This window comes from Apiospora kogelbergensis, assembly GCF_038363985.1.
Source record: "Apiospora kogelbergensis strain CBS 113332 chromosome Unknown utg000002l_segment0_segment0, whole genome shotgun sequence".
Lineage (NCBI taxonomy): Eukaryota > Fungi > Ascomycota > Sordariomycetes > Amphisphaeriales > Apiosporaceae > Apiospora > Apiospora kogelbergensis.
This window is the reverse complement of record NW_027117419.1, coordinates 3,527,104-3,541,304: the sequence shown is the minus strand read 5'-3', so window position 1 is coordinate 3,541,304 and position 14,201 is coordinate 3,527,104. Positions and strand designations below refer to the sequence as shown.

The 14,201-nt window shown below is 54.9% G+C and overlaps 6 protein-coding genes across 6 annotated transcripts; 3 read left to right on the top strand and 3 right to left on the bottom strand.

Moving 5' to 3' along the window:
* Positions 1–249: 249 nt before the first annotated feature.
* Positions 250–1,105, bottom strand: PG998_004070 (ubiquitin carboxyl-terminal hydrolase; the record flags this gene model as incomplete). Its single annotated transcript, XM_066870888.1, has 2 exons — positions 250–638; positions 685–1,105. Coding segments are annotated over 2 exons (810 nt in total), but the record flags the coding sequence as incomplete, so codon positions are not given.
* A 463-nt stretch (positions 1,106–1,568) lies between these two features.
* On the bottom strand, positions 1,569–3,279 carry PG998_004069 (MFS maltose permease; the record flags this gene model as incomplete). The annotated part of the gene is made up of 2 exons (XM_066870887.1): positions 1,569–2,707; positions 2,772–3,279. The coding sequence occupies 2 exons, from the start codon at positions 3,277–3,279 to the stop codon at positions 1,569–1,571; spliced, it is 1,647 nt and encodes a 548-aa protein (XP_066734637.1).
* A 563-nt stretch (positions 3,280–3,842) lies between these two features.
* PG998_004068 (alpha-glucosidase) lies at positions 3,843–5,992 on the top strand (the record flags this gene model as incomplete). The annotated part of the gene is made up of 3 exons (XM_066870886.1): positions 3,843–4,008; positions 4,071–4,845; positions 4,915–5,992. The coding sequence occupies 3 exons, from the start codon at positions 3,843–3,845 to the stop codon at positions 5,990–5,992; spliced, it is 2,019 nt and encodes a 672-aa protein (XP_066734636.1).
* A 752-nt stretch (positions 5,993–6,744) lies between these two features.
* Positions 6,745–8,402, top strand: PG998_004067 (uncharacterized protein; the record flags this gene model as incomplete). The annotated part of the gene is made up of 2 exons (XM_066870885.1): positions 6,745–7,343; positions 7,391–8,402. The coding sequence occupies 2 exons, from the start codon at positions 6,745–6,747 to the stop codon at positions 8,400–8,402; spliced, it is 1,611 nt and encodes a 536-aa protein (XP_066734635.1).
* A 676-nt stretch (positions 8,403–9,078) lies between these two features.
* PG998_004066 (uncharacterized protein) lies at positions 9,079–10,973 on the bottom strand (the record flags this gene model as incomplete). The annotated part of the gene is made up of 3 exons (XM_066870884.1): positions 9,079–9,999; positions 10,105–10,734; positions 10,821–10,973. The coding sequence occupies 3 exons, from the start codon at positions 10,971–10,973 to the stop codon at positions 9,079–9,081; spliced, it is 1,704 nt and encodes a 567-aa protein (XP_066734634.1).
* Positions 10,974–12,138: 1,165 nt separating this feature from the next.
* Positions 12,139–13,593, top strand: PG998_004065 (N-acetylglucosaminephosphotransferase; the record flags this gene model as incomplete). Its single annotated transcript, XM_066870883.1, has 2 exons — positions 12,139–12,558; positions 12,610–13,593. 2 exons carry the CDS (start codon positions 12,139–12,141, stop codon positions 13,591–13,593), a joined length of 1,404 nt encoding a protein of 467 aa, XP_066734633.1.
* Between the last annotated feature and the right edge of the window lie 608 nt (positions 13,594–14,201).

Genomic DNA, 14,201 nt, shown 5'->3' with positions numbered 1-14,201 from the left:
TACAACTTCACGACAGTTTCATAGACTTTAAAGCCGTGGTTCTTTCGTTGTAAGGAAATTTACATACGATTGCGAGAAACATGAAAGAGTGGGACGAAAGTGTGGCCCGTGTCCTGTTACCCGGTTACCAAGTTGTTGTTACCTGACGAGCTTCCGTCCTCATGAGCAAACATGCACTCATCCATCAGATTGCTGTTGGTATTTGCTCATAAGCCCGCTCGGATTATTGCGACGGTTGGCTTGAAGATTTCAGTTGTCGAGGGAACTAGCTAAAGCCACACAACTAAAGCGCATATCCGCACCCTCTCTTTCCAAGAACTTGAGCGGTCCCCAAAGAAGCGCATCATGGCAGAGTACATCGTCGTGGTCTTCGTCCTCCTTCTTGACCAGCTTGCCTCTGGCAATCGGCCCCTTGCGACGACCGTCCAGTTCCCATAGCATGCCGTCATCTGTCTTCACAAAGCAGACATAGTGTAGATCCACATCGTCTTGGGCGTCGGGTGCAGCGGTGGCGCCTTGGCTAGCTGCCTCGTGATGTGCGGATGCGAGGGCTTGGGTTTGCTCGATCAGTTTCGATCGCTCCGCAGGCGGGAGAGGCTCGGCGGCTTTGATCAGTTTGTCCAGCTCGGTATCCGGTTCTGCAACGAAGCCATACATCTAGTCAGTGAAGCTGCTCTACCGTACGTTGCGATCCCATGACTTGCGTACCAACAAAATTCCGAGCAGGGCCGTTGCTGACAGCGTGGAGCAAGCCCATCATGCCACAGGCATTGCGGATCGTCTGCTTGAACCAGAGCACCGGCTCCTGGTCGCCTTTGCCGGTGTATTCGGGCGTGGGCGCATCCTCGGCCATGCGCTGCGACTCGTAGACGGCCGAGACGGGAAAGACGAGAAGGAGGGCCAGCGCAGGTCGGGGAATGAACTGTAGCATCTCCTTGTCGGAGATGGAAAACACATCGTGGCACTGCAGGGCGGTGCTGAGGCCGAGCTTGTGCAGCAGGCTCGTCATTAGCTCTGGGTTCGCCTCGAGGGGGATGAAGGCCGGCGTGGCTCCCGGCGGGGATCCGGGTGTGTCTGCGTGGCGGAGGCCATGATGGCAGGTTGTGTCTCGGGCACAGATGTGAAGATCGGTTTAGCGGACTGGAGGAAGAGGCAAGAGATTCATGGATACAGTCCGGCAATGTTTTGATCATGTGCAAGTTGGACTCAAGGTGGGGTGGTTGAACAGCCAGTAACCTGAACCTGAACCCCGCCAAATCCCAACCAGCTTATCCCTGAAGGCAACGAGCTATGACGCAAGGCCAGCTTTATGCAAGGCACCGAATTGTTGTACACTCTCCTTCCACCAGCACCATCTGCTCGCCGCCGCGTCTGACATCGGATACCACCGTTAAAAACGATACAGCGACGCCGCTTAGGGCCACGTAGCTCGTGAGTATCATGTACATATCGAAATTTCACCAATTCTTGGACGCATGCCAAATATACCAACCAAACTGGGTTTTATATTTGTCCCATGAAATATTTATTACCCAAAGAGGTTACATTGTCCATCTCATTACTGCTTATTACTCCTTGGGCCTCTCATTAGTCGAGATGGTCTTGGCGCTTAACCTATCGGCGTACGGGTCGATCTTAGTCTTAGCAAACTTGCGCGCCGGCACCCCGTATTCAAACAGCAGATCCAACTCCGCATATGTGCGGTCCTTGGGCTCGGGGAGCCGGAAGAAGACCCATACGGTGCTGATCAGGCAGGTGCCGGCCCAGAAATATGCCGCCTTGGCGCCCCAGTTCCAGGCCGTGGAGCTAAGCTGGTAGTTGGTCATGACGTTGACGAAGATGTTGCTGGCATTGTAGCCGGCGCGGGCCAGCACGATGGACTTGGCCTTGAGGCGAGTGCTCGACAGCTCCGAGATGAGCGAGTACGTAACAGGGCCGACGGTGAAGTCGTATACAAAGGTGAAGACGATGAGCATAGCGCCGATGGCCCAAACGGACGCCTGGGTGCCCGAAAAGGCGAGGGATCCCACGATGACCAGGATGAGGAACTGGGCGCACAGGCCGCCGAAGTGGATGCGACGGCGGCCCACGCGCGCCATCAGGAACCAGGAGCCGGCCGTGCCGACCATGCCAAGTGCGTACTGACCCATGGACAACGAAAAGGAATTTGATGCGTCCATGCCGGCCTGGGTCAGGAAGTAGCTGAAATAGCCCATTATGTTCTGCCCACCGAGTGTTTGCACGAGCCAGATGCCGACGACAATCTCCGTCCTGCGCAGATCGACGCCCTTGAAGCAGTCACGGAAAGTGGTGCCGGCTCGGAGATCCTTTTCCAAAGCATTGGTATGCTCGATCATGGCGATAGTCTCATCCACACTAAACTTCTCATCCTTGGGGCTCGTGAGTCGCAAAAGACTTGCCTTGGCGGCATCACGATTGCCATGTCGAACGTGCCACCAGGGACTCTCCGGAGCAAAGACAAGTCCTACCAAAATGGGGATGGGCCATACCCACTGGACTCCGAACGGGATCCTGTAGGCCCACTCATCTGTTCGGCCCACTGAACCCTTGTTGACGGCGGCAGCAAAGAATTGCCCGATGACCCAGCACATGTTAATAAAGGTCGTGAGGTAAGGGCGCAGCACCACAGGAGCGACTTCCGAGGCATAGGCCGGCGTGACAGACTGGAAAGCGCCCCACGGTATCCCTGATCATCCGATGTTGGCTCCACGCGTCCACAATGTTGTTCGACACAAGGAGAGGCAACTTACCACACAGTATTTCTCCCACCACCAGCACCTTCACGTTTGGCGCAAAGAACAGCACAAATATGAATAGGATCATGAGAGCCAGATTGAGCATTGTCGTGATTTTGTAACCATATCGATCAGCTGTCCAGCCTGCCAGAATCAAGCCAATGATCTCGCCGCCACGTGCGCCGTTGGACAGCCCCGACTGCCACGCAGCCGATAAGGCGTACTTGCGAGTCTTCTCATTGTAGGTTCCGTACTTTTCGTTGAAGGGAGTCGAGGCGTAGAGTGAGCCCAGCAGAGCCAGATCATAGCCTTCCATTATAAGGGTCGAAGACAGAAGGACAGACCATCCAATAGCTTTTGGGTAGAGCTTCATCGCCGTCCACAAGCTCATCTGCTGCTCGGCGTCGGCTGCATGCTTGGCTTCCGAGGCCAGCATGGTGGTATCCGAACTGGCCATACCCTTGGAGTCTGCCGCGTCATGACCTCCGTCCTCGACCTGTGGCTGGGTACCAGCGGCTGGCATGATGTCCGAGGAAGAGGTTTGGTTACTTGCGCTTGTAGTTAGGGTCGTAGTGAAATAAGAAAGCAGTTAGGCATCCGCCGGACGTGAGATAGCTGCCCTCTGACTAGATCTCCGAGAGCTAGAGCAACGGCATCGGGCCTATTTGTAGTCACCAGGGAGGGATAGTCAAGTTGTAATAAGGCATCCCAGATATATATTGATGCAGCCCGAGCGAATCGGCCAGTTGTGGGAAGGTGTAATTAACGCCGAAGGACCGCGGAAACCCCCTAAAGGGCCGGGCCAGGCTTCAATAGCATTCTCCGCATTCCTTGGATTGCGGGGACCGAATCTGGGGTTGGGTTGTTGTTGGTTTGTTTATTCATTTTCTTGGGGTGGTAATGAGCTCGTGCGAGGTTGCGCTTGACAGGGGACTCGGAGTTTTGCCGATGTCATTGGCCATTGGCTGGTCAGGCTGTCGGAGTCGGGGTTATGCGGAGTTGTGCCCTCTTTATCCAGTCGAAACATCTTGGCAGAGGTGAGGCTCATTGACCATCGTTAAATTGGAAGTGGTTCGCAACAACACAATGTTCACCACTCGAATAGGCCATCACTCGAGGATTCCAGCGTCCAACAACATCTTTTTCGCGTCGCGCTTCCAAGCCGAGAATCAAGCTTTGGAGGGTCGCCGGCCAAGCCAGAGCGATCAGCCATTCAACGCCTGGCCGCCTGCGAGCAACCCCTCGCTTGGATGTAAGTGACGTCAAAAAGGACCGAATTGCACAGCGGTGGAATGATGTCCCAGGGAATGGCAGACACTGCCAGTGGTAGCGGTACCTGCAATGTCTACCACCACACCACAGAGCAGAACGGTGCCCGCCTTCTCGGGAAAGAGCCGTGGTGGAAATCTGCCGTGTTCTACCAGGTTTATCCGGCTTCATTCAAGGACTCGAATGGAGACGGATGGGGAGATATCCCAGGCCTTATCTCGGAGCTCGACTACCTTGTCGATCTAGGGGTCGACTGCGTGTGGCTGTCACCAGTCTTCGACAGCCCACAAAAAGACATGGGCTACGATGTGTCTGACTATCAGGCCATCTACCCGCCCTATGGCACTGTCGAGGATGTTGAAACATTGACTCGTCAGTGTCATGATCGAGGCATGAAGCTAATCCTTGATCTGGTCGTGAACCACACCAGTGTAGAGCATGCGTGGTTCAAGGAATCACGGTCTAGCAAGGATAATCCAAAGCGTGACTGGTACATATGGAAACCTGCACGCTATGATGCCCAAGGACAAAGACTAGCTCCTACTAACTGGCGTGGTTACTTTGCTTGTCCAACATGGACTTGGGATGAGATAACCCAGGAGTATTATCTACATCTCTATGCGTCAGACCAGCCTGACCTCAACTGGGAAAATGACGAGTGCCGCGAAGCTATCTACCAGGATACTATGCGATTCTGGCTGGACAAAGGGGTGGATGGGTTCCGGATCGATACCGTGAATAAGTACTCGAAACGTACGGAATTTGTCGACGCACCCGTAACAGATCCGAGGTGGGAAAGCCAGCCTGCTCCAGAGATGTGGTGAGTTTTCCCAATCTGGTGCAGATCAAAAGCCAGCCATTAGCAAACAACTAACTGGAAAACTCCCAGGTGCAATGGGCCACGTATTCATGAATTTATTCATGAAATGAACCGCAAAGCTCTTGCCCCATATGGAGCCGTCAGCGTTGGGGAGCTCTCCAACATGGCAGGACCATCAGATGTTCTTCCATACGTAAGCGCAGCGGCACAGGAGCTCGATATGGTGTTCGAGTTCAGCATGATCCGCCTCGGCACAGGTGGAGGCTTTGGGCCCAAGTATATCTACCAGCCATATGCGCTTTCCAAGCTCAAGAGCCATGTGGCGCAATTTCAGACCTTTATAGAAGGCACCGATGGCTGGACCACGGTGTTTTGCGAGAACCATGATAATGGGCGTGCCGTAAACCGATTTGGAAATGTTAGCACCCCGGAGCTATGGGCCACTAGCGCCAAGACGCTCGCATTGTGGCAAGCAACGCTCACGGGGACTCTGTTCTTGTACCAGGGACAGGAGATCGGAATGGTCAATATGCCACGTGATTGGGGCATAGACGAATACAAAGACGTGGAGAGCCGAAGTTTCCATGGAGATGCGGTGCGCAGTGGAGACACACAACGGCTGGCCGAAACAATGCATGGCCTCCAGATTCTGGGGAGAGACCACGCAAGATTACCGTTCCAATGGGATGGTCAAGCGAAGAATGCTGGGTTTACCACGTCCGACCACCCTTGGATGAGGGTGCACGATGGGTTTGCCGAGATCAACGTGCGGAAGCAGAGCGGCGACCCAGACAGCGTGATGGAGTTCTGGAAGAAAGCGCTGAGGTTGAGAAAGCAGCACGAGGACGTTTTCGTCTTTGGTGATTTTCGACACCTGGAAGAGCAGGACGAGAAGCGGTACGTGTACATAAAGGAATGCAACGCCCCGGGGGCTGAGCAGGACACCCCCTCGACGACTAAGAAGAGAGCGTTGGTGGTGATGAACTGGTCGGATCAAGTACAGAAACAAGTGGACGTAGTCCGTCTCATGGACTGCGGGGAGGAGCAGGCAAGGCTCCTCGTCACCACGGCTGCTGCCCAGGAGAGGCAGCCACAACTGGGGGATGATCTGCAGGCGTGGGAAGGAAGGATATACGCCAATTTTTGATTTTCGAGCGAGGTCTAGACTTCCACATTGGTCCAGAGGGGGCTGAGTGGGAAGTTCCGTCCGGTTGCCCCTTCCTTTTGTCAGTTGAACATAAGGTCATCCATCCATCGTTTCGATGTACCACGTACATATTTCTCTTCCACGTGCATTATATACGCCCATGCAGATAAGAAAAATACATACACTTATGCACAACCTGGTAAATCTACATACAGACCCAAGTCAGATTCCCTGATTTCCTTCCCACTCCCCAGTTTCCTTTCGGGCCGAAGCAAAGAGGTTATTGGGTCTGGTGCCAAGGCATGTGCGGGTGTGCTCGAGCGAGAGCCGCAGGTCTACCCAGTCGATCCCTGCCTCTCCTTCCTTCCCTCCAGTTACCCCAGATCAAAACCTCCTGTCAAATTAGTACCTGGCATGTATGACAGCCACTATAATAGTCCCGGCTGCATTATAGGGTGAAGGTGCATCATTAACCCCGCAAATAATAACCCGGACTGGCCAAAACAGCATCCTAAGCCGAGCGTTGTGCGCACATCCTATTTCGGTTGACCAGGACGCAGCATCATCGATTCCACCACGTACTGCTTACTTACTTGGGATGCTAGAAGGAAGCTACGGCCATACACTGCAGCTACGTAAGTAGGAGAAGAGAAGGCATGTTTTTTGATGCCACCGTCATGCCTTCGTTCGTCTCTCTTCTCTGGCCCCAGCAAATGCCATAGCCGCATATTCATCTTTCCACTGGTTCCAACATGTCGGATGGTACAAGAGGGAGCGGGAGCGGGAACGGCGATTCGTCGACGGATCCACATTCATATGCCTCGGAATCCTCGCCTACTGCTGTCGACGACGACAGCCAGACACCGCCCCAGCAGAAGAAACAACGAGCTTCCAAGAGAGCAAAGCGAGCACAGGTCTCGCGTGCTTGCCTGCGCTGCCGACGCCTGCAAAAGGGCTGCAGCGAGTCGCGCCCGTGCCAGCGCTGCATAAAAGTCGGCTTGGGAGACCAGTGTGTTGCTGCGGCTGGCAAGGCCCAATCCGCCAAGCTGCATCTCCCCGACCCTGACGACAGTTCGACTACCAGCCCACCCCAGCTCTCCCCTGTCGTCGGCCTTCCCCTTATTTCGTCTTTGGACCTACCCATATCGCCACAAGCCTTCACCAGTTTTCCCCGCGAGTCCTTCCAGAGGCATCGGGATTTGCTGCCCAGCCACGTCGTCGATCATTGCGTGGAGCGCTTTTTGCTCGGCTCTGCCCAACCATACCCATCCTCTCCCATGGTTATGTCGAATCTCTCCGGAGGAAGATTACTGAGTCATCAGAATCCGGCGTTGAAGCCTACTGTGTCCTGGTGGGCATGTGCGCCATGGTATTCATTCAAGTCGAAGAACCTGGTAGCCAGCGGTTTTCCCATGTGGAAGGCGTCGATACCAACGCCGCCTACGGATGGACGCTTTTGGAAGAGGCTCTCGCTGCTCATCGTAACCTAGCGAGACGTTCAAATCCCACATTTGAGCATGTGCTATTTACCTTCTTCATATATGCATGCCATGCTGCTCTTCTTCATCATAGCCAGGCTTTCTTCTTCCTTCGCGAAACGACCACGCTTTTTCTTCTGCTGGACCTGGACACATTTCAGAATCCTCTCCGAACAATTGCTGGGAGACTGTACTGGGTTTTGGTCGTCTCCGAGCGTTCCCATGCCATCAGATATCGGCGTCCTATCACGTTGCAAATCACCCCGTCGTCCCCTCCCGCGGACTCTACTATCCTCGGAATTCATGACCCGCAGGCTCTTGCTGGATTTCAGTGTCTGATTGCCCTGTTTCGTCCCCTGGATTCGTCCTTTATAGCAACCTATAACGGCGAGAATTTGTCAAGTCCGCACTCTCCCGGCGCACTGGACGACATCGAGGCCAAGATATGTGGTGCTTTGAGCTTGACACCTCCTTCAGCACTACAGGATACCCAGGTTGCAAACCTTGGGGTTACACAATTGTGGCTACGCGCCATTTTGTGGCAAGTCCGTCTTCGCCTAGGGCATCTTTCTGAGGATCAACCAGGGACCGAGTCGGTACCTGCCAATTACACCTACCAGTACCCACTAGACATAGCCCGAGACGTCGTTTCAAGTATCAGGGGTCTTGATCTGGAATGCCTCGCCGTCCACGGAGGCGGCTTCACCGAGAAGCTTTTCGATGTCACCTCGGCTGCCATTAACGTCGTGGCGCGCATCCCAGTGGATTCAGATCGACAGGATGCGGTAGAGCACATACGATACTTGAGGCATCGTATTCATCGACTGCCTGGAGGCAACAGGATATATTCCAAGCTACTCGACAAGCATTTGTTGACTGCTTTGCCAGGTCTCGATACTCTGGATATTGATTCATTCAGTAGTGATGGATGAAAGCAAGGAAGATGAAAGAAGAAGCAAAGAAATATACAAGGTCATGCAAAGCTCGCATGTGCGTTTCATCAAAGTACCACCAAACTCAGGTGTGGGATCAATATCTTTGAACCTACCTTACTGCATATCCAACCATCAGAATATGAAGACCTCGAGGGAGCTAGCTTTCTAGAAGCAGCACTATTCGCAGGTGTCGCTCGTTGCTCATACCGTATGAGGTTAATCTCCCACGCATATCAAAGCAATGTGGCTGGCTTGCGGCGTCACTTCGAAGATCTTCTCTAACCCGTGGTGTACTTGTTCTATCCCATTTTATATGCAGCTGGCATTATGGAGATGCAATCTTTTCCCCTGCCGTTCTGCAAACTATTCCCACAAAGTACCATTCCTGTACCCATTCACCGACCGCTTGGCGATAGGGAGGCTTAGGTATCTGCTGGAAAGGCTGAATCTGTGCATTCCAATCATGCTGGTTTCCAGCACTGACCCAGAATGAGGCCTACGGGCAAACATGCTGATGAGACATGGCGTTGTAGCCTTCGAAGAGGCCACCCCCATCTTGTATGCTGTCTTGCGTAGTGTTGAAAGCATCTCTTTGGGTTGTTGTTTATCAATAGAATTTATATTCGGCTAGTCTCATGGAGATAAGAATCTACCCAATCTATCAAGTCCATGTCTACATCTTCAGCGGATATCTCTTGCGGATCTTCGTCCCGAATCTCCCGATCAGAACCGGGATAGGGATCATGGCTACGCAGATGAACCCCAGCACGCTGTTGCCCCAGCCCAGACCGAGGTGGTCGAACAGATCAGTGCCTGCGAGCGGCAGGAAGGCGGCCACGAGGCTGCGGAGCACGGCAAAGGCCGCGAGGCTGCTGGCGGCATAGACGGGGTAAGCGTCAATGATGTAGGCCTGGGCGGCCATGTAGATGCCGAACATGCCGACGCCGAGGGGCGCGAGCCCGATTATGGGCACGATCCAGTGGGTTTTGTACTGAGCGGACCAGCCGTACCAGAAGAAGGTGAGCGGCGTGACGAGGGCGTACCACAGCATGATAGGCAGGCGCATCTCGGGCTCGTAGACGCCGCCGTTGCGCTTGGTCCGGCTCACGACGGCCCGGTCCGACCACAGCGAGAAGGTGATGAGCCCCACGGCATAGCCCAGGCCCATGGCCAGGAAGGGCAGACCGGAAACGCCGGTGCCCCAGCCGTACTGGCCCTCGAAGACAGGTGCCACCGTGTTGTACATAAGGTAGATAGTTCCGTAGACGAAGGAAATGTATAGCGAGAGGATGGCGATCATGGGGCACAGGAAGAGGAACTTGAGGGGGCGTGTGAGGCCCTGCCGGATAACACCCCATGCAGACAGCGCGCGGCTCTGCTCCGTCTCGTAGCAGGACTGGAGGTCGGGACGGCCGAGCTCCTTCCGAAGGGCAATCACCTTGCGCCGCATCAGGACGCGGCTGTTAGTCTCGGGTAGCATGATGATGAGCAAAATAGTGGCCAAGGTGGACGGGATCATTACTATCCAGGACGTCCACCTCCAGCCGATTGTACTGGCGATAAATGCGCCGATCACAGGCCCTAAGGATGGCCCCTTTATCACCACCCGTCATATTAGCTTGGCAAGTTCTTGGGCTAACTAGACGGCTCTGCATTCACCAGTGACTAGGGGGTAGATGGAAGAGAATCGATTGCTTACCATGGTAGGGCCGATTGTCCAGATAGAAATGGCAAAACCGCGCCGTTCCACGGGGAAGACATCAGCGATGACACTGCCGCCCAAGGTCAGTGTGGCGCTCCCACCGATGCCATTGAGGAGCCGGAATATGACGAGGGATGGGAGGTTGGGCGCCAGGGCGGTGCCGATGAACCATATGCAGAAGAAGACGTTGGAGCACGACAAGACGATAAAGCGGCCGTAGATCTCGGACATGGGTGAGAGGAACAAGGGGCCAATGGCGTAGCCCAGCAGGTAGATGCTCACGGGCATGGCGCCCAGGGTGGCGCTCGTGATGCCGAACTCGGCGCTGTAAAGCTTGATGCCCGGCGCGAGGATGGACGAGGCCAGGGGCGTCATGAAGGTGACGAGCGAGAGCAGGCAGATGATCCAGTACTGCCGGCTACGGGTGAAGTTTTGTGGGCTCTTGGGGTCGTCCTGGCCATCCCAGCCGACGACGCCGCGGTCGAGGTCGGTCTGGGGGAGCAGGGCCGGGGGTAGCTCGTCGTTCTTCTTGCTTTTCCGGCTAGCTGCCTTGCTGATGATGCGTGAGAGCCTGCTGCGCCTGCTGGCCTGGCTTCCGTGGGAGGCAACCCGCGCGATCTCATCATACTACGTTTGGAGAAAAGGATGTCAGGGGGTTAATACAATCATGAGACAAGGACATGATTAGATGAGGGATAGCGACGAAACCTTACCGGTCTGACGTCAGGGGTCTCCGAATAGACAGAAGCACTGCTTTCCTGGCCGGCTACTTCGACGCGCTTCTCTTCGGCTTTCTCGTCGGTGCTTGAGGTATCAGCAGGACCTGGTGCCCTGGACCGATCCCCCGGCTTTCTCAACATGGGCATTTCGAGTCATGGTTTCGTTGCGCTATCCTGTGATGTCCCGCGGGAGAAGAAGGTACCCGTCTCGTATCGATACATGCAGGACAATTGAGTGGCTATAGGACCAGGGCCAGGGAGCACTATATATAGCCCAGCCCGGAAGCATAAGATGTCTCGACGTTCTAAGTAGTCTGTGAAGCGTGCGGATGTTGCGGCCTGGGCGCTGAGTCAAATATATGGACACAGCAAAGAGAGGCAGAGATGGAGAGCGAGACCTACGTATATAATGATGTGTAGAGCGAAAGGCCGAAGAGCCGAAGGGTAGGCAAGGCAAGGATGAGGATGATGGACAGCAGGCTACATGATGACTCTCAGCTCTCTCGCGTAGAGGGGTGGATGACGGACAGGCGAATAAGGCCCAAACCGGAATAAATCAGCACTGGGTGGTGAAGTTTCGCGCAAAGGGGGTAAGGGGGTAGGGGGTAGGGGGTATGGGAGAGGGCTCGGGAAGCATGATGATGCCATTGGCTGCTCTAGGGGCGGGAGCATTACGGCAAGAGGTGTCCGAGACGGAATTTATGAACGGCGGTGCAAGAGCTGGCGACCAGCCAGGAATTATGCAGCCATGCCATGCCCCCATGTCCTGCACACGCCTTTGGCCTCACGGACGGAACCAACACAACGGTAGCGAAGGTGCGTGAACGCCGGTGCTGATCCATGCCGTGCTCTTGTATAAATGTGTATTATATCGCGAGATAACAACAACAAAGACCAAGACCAACCGCCAACCCCGCGAATCGTCAGCGCCCCTCCCCCAAATAAGCTCAGCAGCTCTCCGTTTTCTCCACCCGACGGCACTAAAGACGCTAACAACGCTAACGATGCTAGTCACATCGGGGGCTCCACCTTTCCGCCATCTCAGGCTTAGCCTGTTGCCATCCCTGCAACAAATCGGCAGGCGCGTTCGGGCCTTTGAGGACACGCATCGCATACCCAAAACTCCAAAAAATAGAAATCAAAGTACGAAGTAGAGCCTCACACAATCACAGTCTCAATCGCAATCACTTGTGCCATTGGTGTGAACGAATGCTTGGCCAGTTGGTTGCGACACACAAAGGCATGAAGCACACTTGACCTCGTCGCATTTGCCTGCCGACCCGACGGCCAACCTCGACCACCAGCCGCCAACATGTCGAGCCAACTCTCCCGCTCCGAGACCCTGGGCCTCGCTGCCCTGTCCCTCGCCTGCGCAACCGTTCTGGCCAACACCTTCTCGGGCGAAGGGGCAGGCGCCCTGATCGCCTCGCTGGCCCTCAGCGGCCTGGGCTTTGCCGCCTGTTATGCCATGATCCGTTGGCTGGGCCCGACCTTCATCAAGGCTGGCCTGCAGGGCAGGGACATGGCCAAGCTCAACAACAGAGACGTCCTTCCCGAGTGCATGGGCGCCGTCTGCGCCGTCGTCTACCTCCTCATCATCATCGTCTTCATCCCCTTCCCTTTCTACAAGGACATCGTGCTCGCTACTAGTGGTGGTGGAAACCGCGATGTCGTCATGAACCTCGACTATGTCCAGAAGGGGCGCCTGCTACACAAGTTCCCCCATACCAAGGTACGTCGCCTCCTGCTTACGCCCCTTCGTTGCACTAATACCCACCCATAGCTTGCGTCGTATCTTGCAGCCATCATCTCGCTGCAGTTTATCACCATCCTCGGTATCGGCGACGATCTCTTCGACATCCGCTGGCGGCACAAGTTCTTCATCCCCGCCTTCGCCTCCATCCCCCTCCTGGTCGTCTACTTTATCGACTTCGGCGTCACCTCCATCGTCCTCCCTACCTTCCTACAGCCCTACGCCGGCCGCGAGTTGCTCGACCTGGGCTTCCTCTACTATGCCTACATGGCCGCCTTTTGCATCTTCAGCCCGAATAGTATCAATATCCTGGCGGGCATCAATGGCATCGAGGTCTCGCAGTCCATTGTCATCGCCCTTCTGTTGGCCTTTAATGATGCGCTCTACCTGATCACCCCGTACCCGCACCCTGCGACCGACTCGCACCTGTTCTCGCTCTACTTCCTCCTGCCCTTCCTGGGCGTCTCCTTGGCGCTTTGGATGCAGAACAAATACCCGGCACGCGTGTTTGTGGGCGATACGTACTGCTACTTTGCTGGCATGGTCTTCGTCATGGTCTCCATCCTTGGCCACTTCTCCAAGACCTTGATCCTGCTGCTGATCCCGCAAATCTTCAACTTCCTCTACAGCGTGCCCCAGCTCTTCGGCCTGATCCCCTGCCCGCGCCACCGCCTGCCGCACTTCAACGCGCGGTCAGGGCTCCTCGAGCCGAGCGTCACCAAATGGGAAGACAAGCAGCCGAAACCCCTCGTCAGGTCTGTCTTGGACCTGCTGGCCTCGCTGAAGCTGCTGCGCGTCGCCAAGGACAAGGACACGGGCCGGATTCTCGAGACGAGCAACTTCACCATTCTGAACTTGTGGCTCGTCTGGCGCGGCCCGTTGCGGGAAGACCGTCTCGCCTGGGAGATCACCGCGATGCAGGTGGCTGTGGGCTTATTCGGCCTGTTCGTCCGACACAAACTCGCCCTGCTGGTTTTCAGGGCCGACAACTGGGATCTCGGAAGCGCTGTATAGGAACGCAGCGCCGTAATTTGAAGTCTCGTATTGTTCACCCGTTACGAAGCGCGGAATGCCCCGAGACTTATTGGGCATTCATCTAATTTGCTAGAAGATGTCTGCCTGCCAATCTTTTGCTTTTGATGTACATAGACGGGCAAGCCAAAAGTCCGGAAGAAGTTACAAAGATGATACCCCTTTCTTGCCTCCCAAGGCATTTGGCCATGCTGTGCGTATAGGGAGCTTCTTCCCTCAGATGGATGAATAGAGGGACATGCGTAGTAGGAAGCACATAGACCCAAATCAAAACCATTATGCACACATGTGCACTACACCACATCTCCCTGGGGCGACTTGGCTACTCTAGGCTAAGCACGTGTGCCTTTCGCTGTTGGCAATCTTAAGATCTGGTGTAGCCACATAGTAAATGCAGGCGCGTTGCCCACAATCGCATCTACAGAAATTGTGCGGCCCAGAGCGCAGGCGTACGTCAGGATCACAAGCATAATTGGAAGGAAACGAAGGCACCATTTTGAAATCGATACTCTTTCTTTATTGCATCTCTCCCCATCGCCAGCCTCTTGAGGACTGCGTATTAGGGAGTGCCGAGTGGGTGGATGGATACT